The 23,571-nt window shown below is 46.8% G+C and overlaps 1 protein-coding gene across 1 annotated transcript in view; it reads right to left on the reverse strand.

Moving 5' to 3' along the window:
- SIGLEC15 (sialic acid binding Ig like lectin 15) overlaps window positions 1-23,571 on the reverse strand; it is a 48,064-nt gene that overhangs the window by 11,400 nt on the left and 13,093 nt on the right. The window contains exon 2 of the mRNA XM_029060983.2: window positions 1,081-1,464. Within this exon, the coding sequence (XP_028916816.1) occupies window positions 1,081-1,464 (384 nt within the window). The remainder of the gene's footprint in view (window positions 1-1,080; window positions 1,465-23,571) is intronic.

The raw sequence follows: 23,571 nt of genomic DNA on the forward strand, positions 1-23,571 counted from the left end.
ACCTTCCTCCCTCCTGCCTCTCCTCTCACCAATATATATTTCACTCTGCTGCCAGGATCATTTTTCTACCAAAATATTTAGGCCACGTTTCCCCTTTCCTCAAGATCCTCCAGTGGTTGTCCATTCACTTCTGCTTCAAATGGAAACACCTCACCATCAGCTTTAAAGCAGTCAATCACCTTGCCTCCTCCTATCTCACCTCCCTACTCTCCTACTACAACCCAGCCCACACACTTCACTCCTCTAATGCCAATCTTGTCACTATACCTCGATCTTGTCTATTTCTAATAATAATAATAATAATAATGTTGGTATTTGTTAAGCGCTTACTATGTGCCGAGCACTGTTCTAAGCGCTGGGGTAGACATAGGGGAATCAGGTTGTCCCACGTGGGGCTCACAGTCTTAATCCCCATTTTACAGATGAGGGAACTGAGGCACAGAGAAGTTAAGTGACTTGCCCACAGTCACACAGCCGACAAGTGGCAGAGCTGGGATTCGAACTCATGAGCCCTGACTCCAAAGCCCGTGCTCTTTCCACTGAGCCACGCTATTTCTCCTCCAACCCCTCGCCAACTTCCTGCCTGTGGCCTGAAACGCCCTCCCTCCTCATATCCGAGGGACATTTACTCTCCCCCACTTTAAGGCCTCCAAGAGGCCTTCCCTGGCTAAGCCCTCCTTTCCTCTTTGATTCTCTTCTGCGTTGCCCTGACTTGCTTCTTTTATTCATCCCCTGTCCTGGCCCCGCAGCACTGACGTGCTTATCTGTCATTTATTTATATTAATGTCTGTCTCCCCTGCCAAACTGTAAACTCGTTGTGGACGGGGAATGCATTTGTTCTACTGTTCTATTGTGCTTTCCCAAGTTCTTAGTATAGTGCTCTGCGCACAGTAAGTGCTCAAAAAATAAAGTCAAATAAAGTCAACTGACTCACTAACTGATATGGAGATGGATGGGCCTCATGGAAATGAGCAGTAAATGGGGTTTACCGTGCTCTCTCGTCTCTGTTGCCTCCTTGCGAGGGACCTGCCTTGGCGAAGGGTCTCCCAGCCTGGGGAGGATGGGGGGGGGAGGTCTTACCAGTCAGGTGGAGCCGAACGCCCACCCTGCTCTCGTAGCGGTCACGGATGTCCCCCGCAAACTCCACCCGGCAGAAGTAGCGGTTGCTGTCGCTCCACGTCAGGTTGTCGATTTTGATGGAGAGGTCGTTGTGCCGGGGGTTGCCCAGGAGCTTGTATTTGCTCTTGTAGCTGACGGTGGTCCGGCAGTGGTCACTGGCAGCAGGTGCCACGCACTGGAACACCGGGGCCCCATCGTAGGGCTCCCTCACCCTCCAGATGGCCATGAGCGGCCCGTCGTAGGACTTGTGGGGATGGGTGAAGGTGCAGGGCAGGACCACTGAACCGCCGGCTTCACCGGTGACGTCCGAGGGCACCTGCATGGACCACTTGTGGGAAGGGGCACCTGAGGGGTGGAGGGTGGAGTCCGTGGGACGCCAAGGGGTCGGGTTGCCCCTGGACTGGCCGCCCCCCTGCCCTGGGCTCCGCTGAAGGGACAGAGCAAGAGCAACACCCAATCCCTCCCTTGAGGAACAACTGACCTAATAATAATAATAAAGATGTTGGTATTTGTTAAGCGCTTACTATGTGCCAAGCACTGTTCTAAGCACTGGGGTAGACACAGGGGAATCAGGTTGTCCCACGTGGGGCTCACAGTCTTAATCCCAATTTTACAGATGAGGTAACAGGCATCGAGAAGTTAAGTGACTTGCCCAAAGTCACACAGCTGACAAGTGGCAGAGCCAGCATTCGAACCCATGACCTCTGACTCCAAAGCCCGTGCTCTTTCCACTGAGCCACGCTGCTAGTGGAGGAGCCACCACAGAGGCAGCAGAGCCTAGTGGCAAGAGCACAGGCCTGGGGGTCAGAGGTCATGGGTTCGAATGCTGGCTCTGCCACTTGTCAGCTGTGTGACTTTGGGCAAGGGCAGGGACTGTCTCTATCTGTTACCGATTTGTACATTCCAAGCGCTTACTGCAGTGCTCTGCACATAGTAAGCGCTCAATAAATACTATTGAATGAATTAGCTCTGTGTGGGACAGGGACCGTGTGCTACCTCAGGATCCTGTATCTACTCCAGAGTACACACAGTAAGCTCTCAAAAGTTGCCATTGATTAATTGGTTGATAGTAAGTGCTTAACAAATACCATTATTGTTAGTAGTAGTATAGTAGTAAGCACTTATATTCCACAGTTATGATTTTAAATGCACAAAAACCTAAGCGGCATAGTCCCAGAACCAGAGTTGTCTTTCCCGGGAGAACCACCAGATTGGTGGTGAAAGCGGGGGACCCTGGCAGGGGGAGCTGAGGCTGGTGATCCCGGGAGAGATGAAATCCTCTGACTCCCAGGCCCATGTGCTTTCCACTGGGTCATGCTACTTCTTAGAGGCCTGGGTTCTAATTCCCTCTGTATTTACCTGTTGTCACCTGACTGAAGTCACTTAATTTTTCCGGCCCTCAGTTTCCTCCTCTGTAAAATGGGGATTCCATACCTATCTCCTTCCCATTTAGACTTTTAGCTCCTTGTGGGTGGAAAATGAGTCTACAAACTCTGTTATAGCATACTCTCCCAAGCGCTTAGTTCAGTGCTCTGCACTCAATAAATATGGATTGATTGTTGGTGTGACTGATGTCAGTAGAAGCTGAATGGAGTTACCAAGAGAAAGCGGCACGGTTTCTGCCCTCGGTCTCGTCCCGTCTCGCCTATCCCGCCGTCGACCCCTGGGCCACATCCTCCCGCGGTCCTGGAACGCCCTCCCTCCTCACCTCCGCCAAACTGATTCTCTTCCCCTCTTCAAAACCCTACTTAAAACTCACCTCCTCCAAGAGGCCTTCCCAGACTGAGCTCCTCTTCTCCCTCTACTCCCTCTACCACCCCCCCTCACCTCTCCGCAGCTAAACCCTCTTTTCCCCCTTTCCTTCTGCTCCTCCCCCTCTCCCTTCCCATCCCCTCAGCACTGTACTCGTCCGCTCAACTGTATATATTTCCATTACCCTATTTATTTTGTTAATGAAATGTACATCGCCTTGATTCTATTTAGTTGCCATCGGTTTTTACGAGATGTTCTTCCCCTTGACGCTGTTTATTGCCATTGTTCTTGTCTGTCCGTCTCCCCCGATTAGACTGTAAGCCCGTCAAATGGCAGGGACTGTCTCTATCTGTTGCCGACTTGTTCATTCCAAGCGCTTAGTACAGTGCTCTGCACATAGTAAGCGCTCAATAAATACTATTGAATGAATGAATGAATGAATGCCCTCCACGGAGATGGAACAGAAATAGATTTACAAGTATCCCAAGAAGCATTAATTCAAGAAGCAGGAATAAAAGTGTAGACAAGATAAAGGAGAATACAAATGGGAGAAACTTAGTTTCAATTCTGCCTTTATCCCCATGTTGGACTAGAAGCCCCACAGGTCACCTTGGCCTCTAGAAACTGACTTTCTGGTCAGTTTACTGCTGAAGGAACCTGAACTAGCCTAGAGTCTATTTTTTATTATCATTATTTTGATGGTATTTATTAAGTACTTAGTATGTGGGAAGACCTGTTCTAAGTGCTGGGGAAGATACAAGTTAATCAGGTCGGATACAGTCCCTTTCCCACATGGGGCTCACGGTCTAAGTGGAAGGCAGAACAGGTTTTAAGTCCTCATTTTGCAGTTGATGAAACTGAGGCACGGAGAAGTGAAGCTACTTACCCAAGGTCTCATAGCAGACAAATGGTGGAGCCGGGATGAGAACCCAAGTCCTCTGACTTCCAGGCTTCTGCTTTACCATGCTGGTTCACCTCATTCAGGACAAGTCTAATTTTCCCCAAATGTCCTCTAATAGTGACATATTCTGAACCAGGCACCTTAGGAAGAGAGTCAGTCAGTCAGACAATCGTGTTGATTGAGCGCTTACTGTGCACAGAGCACTGTTCTAAGTGTTTGGGAGAGTACAATACAACAATAAACAGACACATTCCCTGCCCACAGAGAGCTTATGCAGGAGAGCTGCTCGATGTGGGCAGGGACCATGTTACCAACTCTGTTATTTTGGACTCCCAAGCGCTTAGTACAGTGCTCTGAACACAATATGCGCTCAGTAAATATGACCGATGAACAGCTGAGGGCGGCAGCCAACCTAGAATGCAGCTCACCAGCACCTACAGCTGCATGGGCGTTGACATGGAGGCGCATTGTGGACTCTGTGTCCATTCACTTGAGCTTTGCTGTCTCCAGTCCATGGGGATGGAGCCTGTGAGTTGGTTTTGGGTTGAATTCCTTGACCTCCAGCTGCCTCCACTGTCCCGTCCTGTCTCTTTCCCCTTCCCCTCCCTCTCCCTCGGCCAGGAGAAAGGAGGAGGGAGAAAGAGGCATGAATGTGGATCCCCTATTTTTTCTTTGTTTTAGCCTATCTTCCTCCAGGCTAAGGGTGTATCTCCCTCAGAGATAAAGCTAAACCAAAGAAAGGCCATTGAAATATGGCCTCCAGTTGCTCCTAACGTCAGCAGTTATTTAAAGGGGCCGCAGTTCTTTTAAATTTGGGCTGGGCAGCACCAGCAGATTTTCAAAAGGCTCAAGGATCAGGCAAGCTGGACCCTGGTTTCATGAGTTGCCAGAGGCTCAAGAGAAGCAGCGTGGCCCACTGAAAATAAAATGGGCCTGAGAGTCAGAAGGACCAGGATTCTAATCCCGGCTATGCCACTTGTGTGCTGTGTGACCTTGGACAAGTCATTTCACTTCCTCTGGGCTTCAGTTAACTCATCTGGGGATCGAGAAGGGAGCCCTATGTGGGACAAGGACTGTATCCGACGCGATTATCTGGTATCTACCCCAGCACTCAGTACAGTGTCTGGCACTTAACAATTACCACAGTTATTATTATTATTAATAAGCATTTAACAAATAACACAGTTATTGCTATTATTAATTCTTGAGGGCCCGGGTTGTGGAGAACACAGATCAGGTCAGACAAGGCCCCTAAAATAGGTTGCCTTTGCCCAGCTCCCCTGGTTAGGTAGAGGGCCCTTGCTCAACTTGTGGTTTGAGAGAAAGAGCCTGGACCTGGGAGTCAGAGGACCTGAGTTCCTGGTTCTGCCACTTGCCTGCTGTGTGACCTTGAGCAAGTCACTTCATTTCTCTGTGCCTCAGTCTCCTCATCTAATAATGATGGTATTTGTTAAGTGCTTATCAAGCACTGTTCTAAGCATTGGGGTTGATACAACCTAATCAGGTTGGACACAGTCCCTGTCCCACATTGGGACCAGGCACTGTTCTAAGCACTGGGGTAGATAAAGGTAAATCAGGTTGGATCCAATTCCTGTCTCACAGAGGGCTTTAATGCCCATTGTACAGCTGAGGTAACTGAGGCCCAGAGAAGTGAAGTGACTTGCCCAGGATTACACAGCAGACAAGTGGCAGAGCTAGGATTAGAACCCGTGACCTTCTGACTCCCAGGCCCATGCTCTATCACTACACCATGTTCATAGGCATCAGGATGGCCAAGTGGTCTAAGTCGCCAGACTCAAGTTGTCACTTTCCCTATTTTTTCAGCCTTTGAACAATGCTTCGCACATAGTAAGCACTTAACAAATACCGTCATCATCATCATCATCATCATTCAAATGGAGGTCCATTGTGTCTTCTCCCTCCTACTTACACTGTGAGCCCTATGCAGGGCAGGGACTGTGTCTGACCTGATTAACTTTTATCTAATCCAGAACTTCGAATAGTGCTTGACACATAGTAAGCACTTAACAAATGCCAGGATCAGTAGTTATTATTCACCTCTCAACCGATATTATTTACTAAGCACTTACTCTCCACAGAGCACTTGTACAAGGATCTTGGGAGAGTACAATAGAGTTAATAGGCAGGATTCCTGCCCTCAGTTTAGGAGGGGAGAGAGGCAGTAAAAGAAATCACAGTTCACTGTGTCTCCACAGGGCAGATGAGGAAACCAAGGGACAAAGAGGTGATATGGAGAGGCAGACCTGAGAGAAGAAGTAATGTGGCCTATTGGAAAGAGGACAGCCTGGGATTCAGGAAACCTGGGTTCTGATCCTGCCTCTCTCACTTGCCCTCTCTGTGATCTCGGGCAAGTCACTTAACTTCTCTGTGCCGGCCTCAATTTCTTCATCTGTAAAATGAGGATTAAATACTTGTTCTCCTTTCCCCAAATAGGATAGAGACCGTGTCCTATCAGATGATCTTGCATCTACCCTTCCAATGCTTGCCACATGATAAGGGATTAACAAATGCCACAATTATTATTAGTAAACTGGGTTTCCTGCACTTTCTACTGTGTTTATATTGAGTGATGGAGTGACTGATTGAAATGAAATGACAAAGCCCCTTCCTTCCTTCCCTCTGAGCAAGGTGAGCTCTAAAGAGGGGGAGGATCTATTCTTTAAAAGGGACCCCAAGGATTATGCCCTAAGGAATGCCCTTTGAAGACCACCGGGCTGAGTCACACCTCTCCTCCTCCCCACTTCCTCAGAGGTCAGTCCCCCAAATTTAGAGCTTAACGCAGGGCCAAACACAATTCAACAGTTTTTTTCTGCATGACCAGAGGCACCCTCTGAATAATAATGCTCAATGACATTTAGAAAGCCCTTTTGTTCTTGGCTTTAGAAGGCAACCAACACCTAACTATGGTAAGTTAACTGAATAAATTGCCCCCATATTGCCCCATTGTCCCATGCCATCCCACAGATCTCTCCAGCTGCGCTCTGTGAACTTGGCCTGGGTGAATTCTAGACTAACAGGCATTTATCTGTCTGTCACCCCTTTGGCTGTTGGGAAAGTGAGCTCTAACTGAGTAGTTTAGCCATGGAGATCGGCTGGGAAGTCACCATTCTAACCATCAATAACCAAGCTAACGCAGTAACATATTCCTGCCCACACTCACCTTTTTTTGACCACTACTATTCCCGATCATTTAAAAATATAAATAAATAATAACGATGATAATAATAAGTATGGTATTTTTTTAAGCACTTACTATGCATCAAGCACTGTTCTAAGCGCTGTGGTAGATACAAAGTAATTCAGTTGGACACAGTCCCTGTCTCACATGGGGCTCATAATCTTAATCCCCATTTTACAGGTGAGGTAACTGATGCACATGATTAGAACCCAGGTCCTTCTGACTCCTGGGGCCATGTGGGCAAGACACTCCCCTTCTTAAAAACCTCCAGTGGTTGCCTATCAACCTACGCACGAAACAAAAACTTCTCACTCTAGGCTTCAAGGCTGTCCATCACCTTGCCCCCTCCTACCTCTCCTCCCTTCTCTCTTTCTACTGCCCACCCCTTAGGCTCCGCTTCTCTGCCACCCATCTCCTCACCATCCCCCGTTCTCGCCTATCCCGCCATCGACCCCTGGCCCACGTCCTCCCGCGGTCCTGGAATGGCCTCCCTCCTCACCTCCATCAAACTAATTATCTTCCCCTCTTCAAAGCCTCCTCCAAGAGGCCTTCCCAGACTGAGCTTCCCCTTTTCCCTCTGCTCCCTCTGCTGCCTTTCTGCGCCCCTCCCCCGCCACCTCCCCTCCGCTAAGCCCCCTTTTCCCCTCCTTTCCCTCTCCTCTTTCCCCTCTCCCTTCCCCTCCCCTCAGCACTGTGCTCCTCCGCTCACTTGTATATATTTTTATTACCCTATTTATTTTGTTAATAAGATGTACATCCCCTTGATTCTATTTATTGCTATTGTTTTTGTCTGTCTGTCTCCCCCGATTAGACTGTAAGCCTGTCAATGGGCAGGGATTGTCTCTCTCTGTTGACAAATTGTGCATTACAAGCGCTTAGTACAGTGCTCTGCACATAGTAAGCGCTCAATACATACTATTGAATGAATGAGTGAATGTACTAGGCCAAGTTGCTTCTCTAAAAAGAAGAGCCCTCTGAGCCGGAATTGAACCAGCCACCTAAGGATACTAACTGTGGATACTAACTAACTAATGCTAACTATGTAAAGCAGCAAAAATAAAAGCTGTTAATGTGCAGAGCACTGTACTAAGCATTTGGGAGAGCACAATATAACAGAGTTGGTAGACATGTGCCCTGCCTACAACGAGCTTACATTCTAGAGGAGGAGACGGACAGCAATATGCAAAGATAATTTATAATATATGATTTAAAGATATGTATGTAAGTGCAGTGGGGTTGAGGGTGGAGCAAATATCAAATGTCTAAAGGTCACTCAGACTCAGAAGGGAGAGGGAGCCTGGGAAAAGAAGACTTAATCAGAGAAGCCCTCTTGGAGGAGGTGGGCCCTTAGTAATGCTTTAAAGGTGGGGAGAGTGATGGTCTGGTGTATATGGAGGGGGAGGGAGTTCTAGGCCAGAGAGAGGACATGGGAAAGGGGTAGGTGTTGATAAAGATGAAACTGGAGCACAGTGAGTAGACTGACACGAGAGGAATGAAGTGTGCAGGCTGGGCTGTAGTAGATCAGTGTGGTAAGTTCGAAGGGGGTGAGCTGATTGAGTACACTAAAGCCAGTGGTAAGGAGTTTTTCTTTTGTCTCGGTGGATGGGCAACAATTAGAGGTTCTTGAGGAGTGGCAAGACATGGACTGAACATGTTTGGTTTTTTTTTCAAGAAAAATGACCCAGCAGCAGAGTAAAGTATTTACTGGAGTGGGGAGAGACAAGAGGCAGGGAGGTCAACAAGGAGGCAGATGCAGTAGTCAGTGTGGGATAGGATAAGTACTTAGATTGACACGATAGCAGTTTGGATCGAGAGGAAAGGAAAGAGAGGAAAGGAAACTGAGAGGATTTGGTGACAGATTGAATATGGGGGTTGAACGAAAGAGATTGGTCAAGGACAATGCCAGGGTTAAGGGCTTGTGAGATAGGGAGGTTAGTGATATTGTCTACAGTGGTGGGAAAGAACAGGGTTTTGGTGGGAAGATAACGAGTTCAGTTTTGGACACGTTAAAGTTTGAGGTGTCAGCGAGACATCTAGGTAGAAATGTCCTGAAGGCAGGAGGAAAGGCAGAGAAGGACAGAAGTCAGGGCTGGAGATGTAGAGTTGGGAATCATCTGAATAGAGCTAGTAGTTGAAGCCATGGGAATGAATGAGTTCTCCAAGGGAATGGGTGTAGATGGAGAATAGAAGGGGACACAGAACTGAACCTTGAGAGACCCCTACTGTCAGAGCGCGGGAGGAGGAGGAGCCCATGAAAGACTGAGAAGGGGTGGTCAGAGAGATGGGAGGAGAACCAGGAGGATGAAGCCAAGATTGGCTAAAGTTTCAAGGAGAAGGGGTCGGCCTACAGGAGGATTAGGAAAGAGTAAAGACTGTTAGGTTTGTCGAGAAGAAGCTCACTAGAGACCTGCAGAGGGTTGCTAGTGGAGAGTGAAGGGGCTGGAAGCCAGATTGGAGAGGATCCAGGAGAGAACTGGAGGAGACAGAAAATGTAGACAACTCCCTCATGGAATCTGGAGAAAAATGGTAGGAGGGAGATGGGGTGATAGCTGGAGAAACTTATGGATCAAGAGAGGGGGTTTTTAGGATGGGGGAGACATAAGCACATTTGATAGCAGTGGGGAAGAACACCTTAGAAAGTGAATGGAAGATGCAAGTCAAGGAGGGAAGGGGGGAGAGAGCAAATACTTTAAAAAGGTATGAAGGGATGGGGTTGGAACACAGGTGGAAGAGGTAGATTTAGAGAGGAAATGAGAGATCTCTGTTTTGAAACTGATGAGCAGACAAGGGTTCTCCTATGCATTGAGGTCTCAAAGGGGTGCTCACATGAAAACCTTCTCTGGAATTTGCCCAGTAGTTGCTGAGGGATTACAAATGATACAGCGCTTAAACTGTAACTGATCACCTTGTATCCTCCCCAGTGCTTAGAAAAGTGGTTTGCACATAGTATGCGTGTAACAAATGCCATTATTATTATTATTATTATTATCCCCCAAGTCCACTCACATAATCAATTACTTCATTTTTAGAGTGACTTTGTAGAAAGACCATGGGCCTGAGAGTCAGAGGGTCTGGGTTCTAGTCCCGGCTCTCACACTTATCCGCTGTATGACTTTGGATGTCAGTTAATTTCTCCGAGCTTTGTTACCTCATCTGCAGAATGGGATTTCAATACGTTTTCCCTCCTATTTAGACCGTGAGGCCCACACAGGACCTGATTATCTTGAATCTAGCCCAGTACTTAAAATAGTGCTTGGCACAGAATAAGCACTTAATAAATGTCAAATTATATTTACTGTATTATTTTTTATTAATAACAAAGCCACATAGCACTGTACTAAGAGCTTGGAATGGAGAATTCGGCCTTCATATGGACCCCAGGGCTCGGCGGAGAGTAAGCGCTTCACCAGTAACTTCCTCGTTGGGATCAGGATGAGGATGAGGATCACTGCACCGTTCTGGCCGCTCGTCCGCTCAACTGTATATATTTTCATTACCCTATTTATTTGTACTAATGAGATGTACATCACCTTGATTCTATTTCTTTGCTATTGTTTTAATGAGATGTTCATCCCCTTGATTCTATTGATTGCTATTGTATTTGTCTGTCTATCTCCCCCGATTAGACTGTAAGTCCATCAATGGGCAGGGACTGTCTCTATCTGTTGCCCATTTGTACATTCCAAGTGCTTAGTACAGTACTCTGCACATAGTAAGCGCTCAATAAATACTATTGAATGAATGAACGAACAAAGGTCATTATCATTCTCTGGGCTTCAGTTCCCTCATCTGAAAAATGGGGATTCAATATCTGTTCTCCTTCCTACTTAAAATGTGAGCTCCATGTGACACCTGATTATCTTGTATCTACCCTAGCCCTTAGTATAGTTTTTGGCACATAGTAAGTGCTTAACAAATTCCACAGTTAAATTCCACAGCAAACCTGGGGGGTAGATAGTAAGGCAAGTATCATTATCCCCATTTTGGAAATGAGGAAACTGAGGTATGGAAAGGTTAAGTGGCTTGTCGAAAGTCACCAGCAGGCTGGTGACAGAGCTCGGTCTCGAACCCAGGCCCTCTGGCTTCTAGGCCGTTGCTTTTCTACCACATCTTGCTGTCTCCTAGTACATCATGGTGTAGGGGATAGAGCACAGGTCTAGGAGTCAGAAGGTCACAGGTTCTAATCTCGGCTCTGCTGCTAGTCTGCAATGTGACCTTAGGCAAATCACTTCACTTCTCTGGACCTCAGTCCCCTCATCTGTAAAACGGGGACTGAGACTGTGAGCCCCAATGGGAAAGGGACTGTGTCCAACCTGATTTGCTTTTATCCAACCCACCTCTTAGAACAGTTCCTGGCACATAGTAAGTGCTTAACAAATACCATAATTATTATTACCAGAGATCAAGATGTCCAGGGCCATATCAATATTCAACCAGGATGGACCAGCTGAAAACCATAGAAATGGCCAGCCTACATGGCCATTACGCATGAAGTATCCTGAGTTTCTGACTTTCCACCTGATCGCTGAACCAGTCATATCACTGCTCGGAGCCTCAGTTTCCTTCTCTGCTTCCAATGGAGTTTGGATGCTCTTTGAAGACGTCCTTCTTATTTTTTCGATACACTTTAAGTCCCCAGATATACAGGGCTTGGGTCCCGGAGTTGAACTTGGGTCTTGGGGAAGCAGCGTGGCTTAGTGGAAAGAACATGGGCTTGGGAATCAGAGAGGATATGGGTTCTAATCCTGCCTCCACCACTTGTCTGCTGTCTGACCTTGGATGAGCCACTTAGTAATAATAATGTTGGCATTTGTTAAGCGCTTACTATGTGCCGAGCACTGTTCTAAGCGCTGGGGTAGATACAGGGTAATCAGGTTGTCCCACGTGAGGCTCACAGTCTTAATCCCCATTTTACAGATGAGGTAACTGAGGTACCGAGAAGTGAAGTGACTTGCCCAAAGTCACACAGCTGACAAGTGGCAGAGCCTGGATTAGAACCCATGACCACTGACTCCTAAGCCCGGGCTCTTCCCACTGAGCCACGCTACTTCTCAAAATAATGTTGATATTTGTTAAGTGCTTACTATGTGCAGAGCACTGTTCTAAGCACTGGGGTAGATACAGGATAATCAAGTTGTCCCTCGTGAGACTCACAGTCTTAATCCCCATTTTACAGATGAGGTAACTGTGGCCCAGAGAGGTTAAGTGACTTGCCCACAGTCACACAGCTGACAAGTGGCAGTGCTGGGATTCGAACCCATGACCTCTGACTCCCAAGCCCGGGTTCTTTCCACTGAGCCACGCTGCTTCTCTAACTTAACTTCTCTGTGCCTCAGTTACCTCATCTGTAAAAAGGGGATTAAGACTGTGAGCCACATGTGGGACAACCTGATTACCCCAGTACTTAGAGCAGTACTTGGCACATAATAATAATGTTGGCATTTGTTAAGCGCTTACTATATGCAGAGCACTGTTCTAAGCACTGGGGTAGACACAGGGGAATCAGGTTGTCCCACGTGGGGCTCACAGTCTTAATCCCCATTTTACAGATGAGGGAACTGATGCACAGAGAAGTTAAGTGACTTGCCCACAGTCACACAGCTGACAAGTGGTGGAGCCAGGATTTGAACCCATGACCTCTGACTCCAAAGCCCATGCTCTTTCCACTGAGCCACGCTGCTTCTTTGCCTTAACAAATATCATAATTATTACTTTTAGTATTATTATTAACTATCAGCCCTACCAGATGTTACCGAGGAGGAGGAGGATTAGGTGAGGATAATGCCAATCTAGCCTGGAAAGTCTTTTGAGCCACTTGAATTTTGGCAACCCCCCTCAGGGAAATGAGGATGAAGAGTTTGGGGGAAGTTAATGCTGGGCTTATGGGTACCCCAATATTGTGGATGTTTCTCTGGGCCCGGACTCGAATGTGTTAGCGAGTTGTACAACTTCAGCCTCCTTATTGGGCGATGGTGCTTCCTCCTTCAAGCACAACCCTCCGTTTCACAACAGCAAGATGAATCCAGAGGAATCGATTCCGAACCTCAGTCCGGGTCCTGTCAATCATTCTTAGGTGTAAAAACCAAGGCAGGAAGAGCTGGAGGGCACAGCATGTTTGGATTGGCAAGCCCTAAGCTTATTAAAAGCCATTTTGACCTTCAGCCAAGCCAACCGCTCTCTGCAGTTACTGTAGAATCCCGTGAGAAGGCCACCCAGGTACAGTTCAAAAGTCACCTCTGATTTTTTTTTTTAATGGTGTTTGTTAAGCACTTACTATATGCTAGGCACTGTGTGAAGCACTGGAGTAGATACAAGCTAATCAGGTTGGACACAGTCCCTATCTCAACATGGGGCTCACAGTCTTAATCCCCATTTTACTGATGATGTAACTGAGGCACAGAGAAGTGAAGTGATTGGCCCAAGGTCACATAGCAGACCAGTGGCGGAGTCAGGATTAGAATTCAGGTCCTTCTGACACCCAGGTCCATGCTCTATCCACTACACCATACTGCTTCTCTAATTGTGAACAGCACAATTCTGTGATTGTGAGCAGTGTCTTTTTGCTGGCTGCCAGGAAGCTTCTGAGTGTCCCCTCCCTTCCTGCCCCTTACCTGGGGTTTATTTAAATAAACCCTACCTAGGTTCTCCCAACATTTGTTCTTTCCCCTGTTCTGAATAGTGTTGACAGTCGGACATTATCTCCATGGAACCATGCAGTTCCTAAATGGACCCATTAGTCTCCTAACTTTCCAGGTTATTATTCTGAACCTGGGTATCTGCAGAGAATCAGTGTGGCCTAGTGGATAGGGCTTGGGAATCAGAAAGACCTGGGTTCTAATTCTGTCTCCACTACTTGTCTACTGTGTGAACTTGGGCAAGTCTCTTAACTTCTCTGTGCCTTAGTTACCCCATCTGTAAAATGGGGATTAAGACTGTGAGACCTATATGGGACAGGGACTATGTCCAACCCGTTATCTAGCCCAGAGCTCTGAGGATGCACATACCAGAATGATTTTATGGCAGAAAATGGGACATTCTGGAGAGGGTGTGTTATGAAGTCACTATGGATCAGAAACGATTTGACAGCATTTGAAGAACCCCATTTGTGAGCCCCATGTGGGACAACCTGATTCCCCTATGTCTACCCCAGCGCTTAGAACAGTGCTCGGCACATAGTAAGCGCTTAACAAATACCAACATTATTATTATTATTATTAACCCCAGTGTTTAGAACAGTGCCTGGCACAAAGTAAGTGCTTAACAAATACCACGATAATAATAGCTAATAGTATTAATAATAATAATAAACTCAGGACATGCAACTTGCAAATAACTAAGTACAGAATTCAATTCAAAAGTGCTAAAGGGTCAGGGACCTATAATTCCCCCGCCACCCCCGACTGTGAGCCCATTGTGGGCAAGGATTGTCTCCCTTTATTGCTGTGTTGTACTTTCCTAGCACTTAGTACAGTGCTCTGCACACAGTAAGTGCTCACTAAATACAATTGAATGGAGGAGTGAATGAATATAATAATATTTAAGTGCTTACTATGTGCCAAGCAGTATACTAAGCAAGATAATAAAGTTGAACAAAGTCCTTCTCACATGAGGAGCTCACAGTCCATTTGGGAGGGAGTCCAGGTATTGAATTCATTCATTCATTCATTCAATCGTATTTATTGAGCGCTTACTGAATGCAGAGCACTGTAGTAAGCACTTGGAATGTACAATTCGGCAACAGAGACAATTCCTGCCCAACAAGGGGCTCACAGTCTAAAAGGGGGAGACAGACAGAACAAAACAAGTAATCAAGCATCAATACCATCAAGATAAATAGAATCATAGATATATACACATCGTTAATAAAATAAATAGAATAATAAATACTATATACAAATATATACGTGTTGTGGGAAGGGGAAGGGGCAGAGGGAAAGGGAAGGCTCAGTCTGGGAAGGCCTCTTGGAGGAGGTGAGCACTCAGTTGGGCTTTGAAGAGGAGAAGAGAGTTAGCTTGGAGGATGTGAGGAGGGAGGGCATTCCAGGACAGTGGTAGGACATGGGCCAGGGTGGACGGCGGGACAGGCGAGAATGAAACACCATGAGGGCGTTAGTGGAGGCAGAGGAGCGGAGTGTACAGGTTGGGCTGGAGAAGGAGAGAAGGGAGGTGATGTAGAAGAGGGTAAGGAGATGGAGAGCTTTGAAGCCATGAATGAGAAGTTTTTGTTTCATGTGAAGGTTGAAAGGCAACCACTGGAGGCTTTTGAGGAGGGGAGTGACATGCCCAAGAGTGTTTCTGCAGAAAGATAATCCAGACAGCGGAGTGAAGTACAGACTGGAGCAGGGAGAGACAGGAGGATGGGAGATCAGAGAGGAGGCTGATGCAATAATCCAGTCGGGATATTATGAGAGCTACAATTCCCTTTTTAGAGATGAGGAAACTGAAGCGCAGAGAGGTGAAGTGACTTGCCTAAGGCCACACAGCAGACAAGTGACAGAGCTGGGATTAGAACTCAGGTTTTCTGACTCTCTGACTCTCCATTAGGTCACCCTGCTTCCTCTTACTCAGCTCAATTTACCACTACCCTTGTTAGCTGCAATGAGTCACAGACCCATTATATTTCAGTGTGCCTCATTTGAAGGCCTCTTCTTCACCAGAGCTCCAATTGATGCCATTTTAGATTTGTTTCAAGTTGAGGGGTTCATGTGGCCGCCTCTAATTAATGGCAGCCGGGTCATTTAAACTCTAGGTCTTCAAGGGATGAGTCCAGTGAGCTGAAAATCTTGTACAGAATCTACATGCTTGTTTTAGGCCAAGATCCATCAATCAATCAGCGGTATTTATTTGAGTGCTTACTGAAGAGCACTTTACCAAGTTCTTGAGAGAGTATAAAAAATAGAGTTGGTAGACACTGATGGCTCCCTACAAGGAGTTTAATCTACAAGGGGAAATAGACATTTAGAGATAGGGGAAATCCTAGAGTATAAGGATCTGTGCATAAGTGCTGAGGGGCTAGGGGGCGGATCAAAGTGCTTAAGGGGTACATGGCCAAGTCAATGCAGAGGGGAGGAGTAGGGGAAATGAAGACTTAGTCAAGGAAGGCCTCTTGGAAGAGGTGTGATTATTTTGTGTGTGGTATTAAGCGCTTACTATGTGCCACTGTTCTAAGCTCTGGAAGAGATACAAGCTAATCAGGTTGGACCCAGCTTCGCAGGCTCAGTGGAAAGAGCCTGGGCTTTGGAGTCAGAGATCATGAGTTCGAATCCCGGCTCTGCCACTTGTCAGCTGTGTGACTGTGAGCAAGTCACTTCACTTCTCTGTGCCTCAGTTCCCTCATCTGTAAAATGGGGATGAAGACTGTAAGCCCCATGTGGGACAACCTGAATCCCCTGTGTCTACCCCAGCGCTTAGAACAGTTCTCTGCCCATAGTAAGCGCTGAACAAATACCAACATTATTACTATTATTATCAGACTAAAACTCCCCACCATTGGATTTAAAGTTCTCCATCCTCTTGCCCCCCTCCTATCTTGCCTCTCTACTCTCCTACTACAACCCAGCCCACACACCTCGCTCCTCTAATGTAACCTTTTCACTGTATTTCAGTCTCGTCTATCTCGCTGCCGACCCCTCTCCCATATCCTGCCTCTGTCCTGGAACACCCGCCCTCCTCAACTCCTACAGACAATTACTCTTCCCCTCTTCAAAGCCTTATTGAAAGCACACCTCCTCCAAGAGGCCTTCCCTGACTAAGCTCCCCTTCCATCTTCTCCCCCACTCCCTTCTGTGTCACCCTGACTTGCTCCCTTTTTTCATCCACCATTCCAGCCCCACAGCCCTTATGTCCATATCTGTCATTTATTTATATTAATGTCTGTCTCCCCCTCTAGAGTATAAGTTCGTTGTGGGCAGGGAATATGTCTTTTTACTGTTACTCTTCCAAGCTCTCAGTACAGTGCTCTGCACACAATAAGAGCTCAGTAAATACAATAGAATGAATTACCGTGGGAGGGAGAATAGGTATTGAATCTCCATTTTTCAGGTGAGGAAACTGAGGCCCAGAGAAGTAAAGTAGCTTGCCCAAAGTCACATAGGAGGCAAGTGACAGAGCCAGGATTTGAACAGGTCCTCTGACTCTCAGGTCCATCCTCTTCCCCCTAAGCCATGCTGCCTTTGTAATTAGTTAGGGGACTAACTTTCAGAGGGGAAAGGGCAATTGGGGAAGGTCTTCTAAAAGGTGGGGGTGGGGCTTTTAGGTTGGGGCTAAGGGTGAAAGGGAGGAACCAGGGAGATCAGGTAACCAGTGGTATTTGTTAAGCCTCTAAAGCACTTGTGGAGGTGGGGCTAAACCCATACTAAACCCGGTCCGCCACTCTCTCCCACTCAGACCTGAGGTCTGTTGGGGCAACTGAGGTCGGGGAAGGGGGTGAACAGTGCCTCTCCCTTCTGCAATCAGCTCTCAGGTGGCTGAAAGTCATGAGGTCTAATCCTGGCTCCACCACTTGTCTGTGCTTTGTGGCCTTGGGCAAGTTACTTAAGTTTTCTGAGCCTCAGTTACTGTATCTGTAACATGCACATTAAGACTTTGAGCCCTGTGGGACGGGGACTGTGTCCAACCCAATCTGCTTGTCTTCCCCCCAGCACTTAGTACAGTGCCTGGCACTTAGTAAGTGCTAAACAAATACCATAATTATTATTATTATTATGATATGCATGCCACATCCCTTCCCCTCTTCCCATCCAGAACCCAGTGGCCCCACATTTTCAAGACTGGCCCCAGGGTAGTGCGAAGGACTGAACAGTTGGGATGTCCTCCTCCACATTCTCATCTGCTTTCACCTTTCCAGGCTTGAGGTTGGACAGATCCTGACAGATCCTACACATCCTTCAGGCAGATGGGACTCCTACCCGAAGGAGAAGCAGCTTGGCTCAGTGGAAAGAGCCCGGGCTTGGGAGGCAGAGGGCATGGGTTCGAATCCCGGCCCCACCACTTGTCAGCTGTGTGACTGTGGGGAAGACAATTATCTTCTCTGTGCATCAGTTACCTCATCAGTAAAATGGGGATTAACTGTGAGCCTCACGTGGGACAACCTGATTACCCTTTATCTACCCCAGTGCTTAGAACAGTGCTCTGGGCATAGTAAGCACTTACAAACGCCAACATTATTTCCCCCCCTTTCCCTCTGCTCCTCCTCCTCTCCCTTCTCCTCCCCACACTGTGCTTGTCTGCTCATTTGTATACATTTCTATTACCCTATTTATTTTGTTAATGAGATGTACATCCCTTTGATTGTATTTATTGCTATTGTTTTTGTCCGTCCGTCCCCCCCATTTAGACTGTAAGCCCGTCAGTGGGGAGGGATTGTCTCTATCTGTTGCCGAATTGTACATTCCAAGTGCTTAGTACAGTGCTCTGCGCATAGTAAGCGCTCAATAAATACTATTGAATGAATGAATGAATGAATGAATGAATGTTCTCACATGTTTTTCGGTCAGTGAGTAAAAACGGAATCTTCAGTGATCCAGCTACAGCCACCATTCCGAGTGAACCTAGGTCAAGACCCTCGGCCCCCTGCCACACTTCCCTGTAGGCTTCCAGATTGCCTTTGCCAGGGGTTTCTCTAACCCAGAGACCCCAAAGGTAAACCTCACCACATTTGTGGGGAAGAAGCAGCATTTCCATGACCTTCTCCCGAAATTTGCAGGAGCGATATTGCAACGGCCTCTTAGCAAAACTCCTCACCACTCCAGCCCCATGCTACAGCCCTTTCTTTCCCAGTCCTTTCTCATCACCCCTTAATTCCCCCTGCCACTTTAAGAGGTTAAGAGTGAATGGGAGTATCAAAAGGAAGAATGGCCTAGTGAAAAGAATAGGAGACTGGAAGTTGGAAGACCTGGGTTCTAGTTGCAGTTCTGCCATTGGATTGCTGTCTGACCTTGGGCAAGTTGCTCACCTTCTCTGGACCTCAAGTTCCTTCTCTGTAAAATGGGGATACAGAAACCCAGGCATCCGGGAACTGGAAGGGGAAATGGGGCTAGTGGGTTTCTCTGAGGTCTGCGAGCTATGAGCTGCTTTTTCCCTCACGCGATGTGGACATGAGGGCATTTGCTTATTTGATCGACTATCTTCGATTTTGTCTGAACCTGGTATTACAGCTATTTGTAGTTTCATGTGTGTTCTCCAATGGTGGAGCCAGGAACTGATGGTCCTGGCCGAATCTTGGGACTTACCCCCGTTAGGTGGCAGTGTGAATTTTGAACATTAGAGACCACAGAACTTTAAAAGTTCAAGTGTTAAATACCACTACTAATAATCTTTGTTAAGTGATTACTATGTGCCAAACCCTGTAATAGATACAAGATCAAATCAGATTGGACATAATCCCTGAGCCACAGGGGGCTCACAGTCTAAGGGGGAGGGAGGATACTCCTCACCATTGGCTTTAAAGCTCTCCATCATCTTGTCTTCTCCTACCTCACCTCTCTTCTCTCCTTCTATGACTCAGTGTGCACACTTTGCTTCTCTGGTGCTAACCTTCTCACTGCCCCTCCATCTCTCCTGTCTTGCTGCCGACTCCTGGCCCACATCTTACCTCTGGCCTGGAATGCCCTCTCTCCTCAAATCCACCAGACAATTACTCTCCCCCACCTTCAGTGCATTATTGAGGGCACATCTCCAAGAGACCTTCCCAGACTAAGCCCCACTTTTCCTCATCTCCCACTCCCTTCCACATCACTGTGACTCTCTCCCTTTGCTCTTCCTTCATCTCTCTGCCCCACAGTACTGATTTTTAACTATATACGTCATATATACGTATATCATATATGTACATGTACATATATGTATGACTATAATTTTATTTATTTATATTGATGTCTGTTTACTTGTACTCATGTCTGTCTCCTCCTGCCAGACTGTGAGCTCATTGTGGGCAGGGATTGTCTCTATTGCCCTATTGTACTTTCCCAAGTGTTCCCAAGTGCTAAGTAGAGTGCTCTGCACACAGTAAGTGCTCAATAAATTTGACTGAATGAATGAATGGGCTCCTGGATCTAAGCCCTTTGGAATCAGTTCAATCAATCAATTGGGTGTAGTGAGCGTTCACTTATGTTCAGAGCACTATACTGAGCACTTGGGAGAGCACAATACAACAGAATGAGGGAACGTGCTCCCTGCCCAGAAAGAGCTTGTGAAAGGCTGGTCTTTCAGTTGGTAAAAAGAGGGGCCAGACGAAATAATAATTATGGTATTTGTTAAGCGCTTACTATGTGCCAGATACTAAGTGCTGGGGTAGATACAAGGAAATTGGGTTGGACCTAGTCCCTGTCCCATGTGGGGCTCACAGCCTCAATCCCCATTTTACAGGTGAGGGAACTGAGGCTCAGAGAATGATGGCATTTGTTAAGCGCTTACTATGTGTCAAGCACTGTTCTAAGTGCTGGAAGTGAAGTGACTTGCCTAAGGTCACACAGCAGACAACTGGCAGAGCCGGGATTAGAACCCATGACCTTCTCACTCCCTGGCCCATGTTCTATATACTTTGCCACTTCTCTAAAGAGACCAGGGGACCAGGAGACCGAGGATACACTCAAACAGACACCCACACCACCTCCCACACACTTTGATCCCCCAAAGGTAGTGTCATCTTTGAACATGAGAGGAAGCTTTGCATGTGCTTTTGTGGGTCAGTTTTTCTGTGTGTATTATGGCTTGTACCACTTGAGGGAAGTTGCACTGAGCAGGAAAAAAAGGATCTGTCTACCCCCAGGGTCTATATATAGTTGTGGCTCTGGTTTCTGTAAGCTTCCTCAGTTGCTCTGGCCGGCTACTCTGGACTGGTTGTTTTTTTTTCTTTTTGAGGCCCTGCTTCTGCTCCTTGGCTTGCTTCCTTTCTAACTGAGTCATATCAGCTGACCCCTTGGGGGGAAAATAAACATTTTTAGAAACAATTTTACTCCAGTCATAGGAGGAGGTCATCCAAACCAACCCCTCCAAACCGACCTCTGTTTTATGGTATTTCTTAAGTGTTTACTATGTGCTAAGCGCCAGGGTTGATACAAAATAATCAGGTTGGCGGCCGTCCATGTCCATGTCATAGTCTTAATCTCCATTTTGGAGATTTGCAACTGAGACAAAGAGACACTGAGTGGCTTGCCCAAGGTCACACAGCTGACAAGTGGCAGAGCTGGGATTAGAACCCTGGTCTTGTGACTCCCAAGCCCGTGCTCTATCCAGTAGGCTACACTGCTTCTCCTTTCTGGCTCTTTGCTGGCCTAGCCAATGTGTTGCTGAATCTTGGAATGCGGGGGAGGCTATGTCTGTTTTAATCAAGCGAGGTTCTTATTAGGACTTCTTCCCAGTTTTGCTGTACAGCTGCTATTCCTGGGATTATTGTTTTTAGATTGTGGATTATTTTTTCCCAAATTTTCCCGGTTACTTCCCTCCCTGTGGGCTTTTCTCCTCCTCCTTTTTTTGGCTGTGAAGCCCATGGAGATCAGAGGCTGTGTATGATTCAGGATCCTTCCTCATTGCTACGCACAGCATCAGTAGTGTTGCTTAGTGGAAAGAACACAGTTCTGGGAGTCAGGAGACCTGGGTTCTAATCCTAGCTCTGCTGTGTGACCTTGGGTGAACCACTTAGTTTCTCTGAGTCTCAGTATCCTCATCGGTATAATGGGAATTCAATCAATCAGTGGTATTTATGGAGCACTTACTATGTGCAGAGCACTGTATTAAGTGCTCCGGAGAGTGCAACAGAATTAGTGGACACATTCCCTCCCATAACGATGAGGAACCTGAGACACAGAGAAGTTACGTCACTCGTCCAAGGTCCCACAGCAGGCAGGCAGTAGATCTGGGATTAGAATCCAGATACGGTGATTCCTCTGCCCATTCTCTTTCCATTAGCCCTTCCTCCTTAGACTTTGAACCAGGGATTGACACAGGGATTGTCTGATCTGATTGCATTGTAGCTTCCCTAGCACTTAGTACAGTGGTCAGCACATAATAAGTGCTTAAAAACACCACAGTTATTATTATTACTATTATAATTACGATCCTCATCATCAAACGTAATAATAAAAAGAAGGTCACAAATTAGGTGGGAAGTGGAAGAGGAAGGTTAGATGGTTTTGGGAATGGATGTTAGATCCAGGGGCTTCACTGATCAGCCGAAGAAGTAGTTTGGCTTAGTGGAAAGAGCACGGGCCTGGGAGTCAGAAGGACCTGTGTTCTAATTCCAGTTCCTCCACATGTCTGCTATGTGACCTTGGGCAAGTCACTTCACTTCTCTATGCCTCAGTTACCTCATCTGCAAAATGGGGATAAGCCCCATGAAGGGCAGGGACTGGGTCCAACCTGATTAACATGTATCTACCCCAGCACTTAGAGCAGTGCTTTGCACATAATACTATTATTATTATTATTATTGTTCAGGGTCTTCTCCTGGGTTATCAGGAGAGTGACTATAAATGTTGTGGGACTCTCTATTTCTCTTTCTCTCAACAGACACTAAATCTCTCAGGGGCAGACAGGAAGACCCATCTGGATCCTGAACAATAACACAGAGGAAGTTAAAAGGACTTTTCATTGCATTAGGCAACTGTTTGATAATGATCCACCCATCACAGAGGCTCCTGAATGTTTTCAGTGGCAGAACAGCTTGTGTGTGTAGGGGGGTGAAATCCTGCTCTAAGCAGTTCCCCCCTCCCATGAGGTAGTCATTCCATTCCTTCCCTCCTCCCTCAAGGTCTGGTTCCAGTGTGCTGTGTTTTCTCTGGGCCCAGGGCCAGTTAATGGAGGCTAATTGCCCAAGCGGGGTCTTCTGAGCCCTATTAGGGTTCCAGGGCTTCTCTGCTCAGCTCCGATACTCCAGATAAGTGATGAGCTGGAACAGTCACAAGATTTGTTAGGCCCTATGAGGACAGGGGAGAGGGTACACAGGGCTGGGAGCTTCTAGCTTCGGTTTGCTGGCTGATCCTGGGCTGTTTTTTAAGATAATAATAATAATTGCGGTATTTGTTAAGCACTTAATATGTGTTAGGCACTTACTGAGCACTGGGGTAGATAGGGTAATTGAGTTGGACACAGTCCCTGTCTCGCATGGGGCTCACAGTCTTAATCCGTATTTTCCGGATGAGGGAACTGAGGCCCAGAGAAGTGAAGTGACCTGCCCAAGGTCACATAGCAGATAAGTGGCAGAGCTCTAGGATTAGAACCCAGGTCTTTCTGACTCCCACGCCTGTGCTCTGTCCACTAAACCAAGCTGCTTTTCTAAAGAAGAGATCACTACTCAGAATTTGTTACATTACAAATACCATAAAAAATAGTATTTATTAAGCACTTGCTAACTATGTACCAAACACTCTGCTAAGTCCTGGGGTTGGGGCAAGATAATCAGCTAGGACTCAGTCATTCATAATAATAACCATGATATTAATAATAATAATAACCATGATATTTATCAAGCAGTGTGAGAAGCATGAAAAGCAGCGTGGCCTATTGGTTAGACCACAGGCCTGGGATTCGAAAAGACTTGACTTCTAGAGATTTGGGTTCTAGTCCTGGCTGCACTACTTTTCTGCTAAATGACCCTGGGCAA

The sequence above is a fragment of the Ornithorhynchus anatinus genome, chromosome 3 (genome assembly GCF_004115215.2).
Source record: "Ornithorhynchus anatinus isolate Pmale09 chromosome 3, mOrnAna1.pri.v4, whole genome shotgun sequence".
In the NCBI taxonomy this organism is placed as follows: Eukaryota; Metazoa; Chordata; class Mammalia; order Monotremata; family Ornithorhynchidae; genus Ornithorhynchus; species Ornithorhynchus anatinus.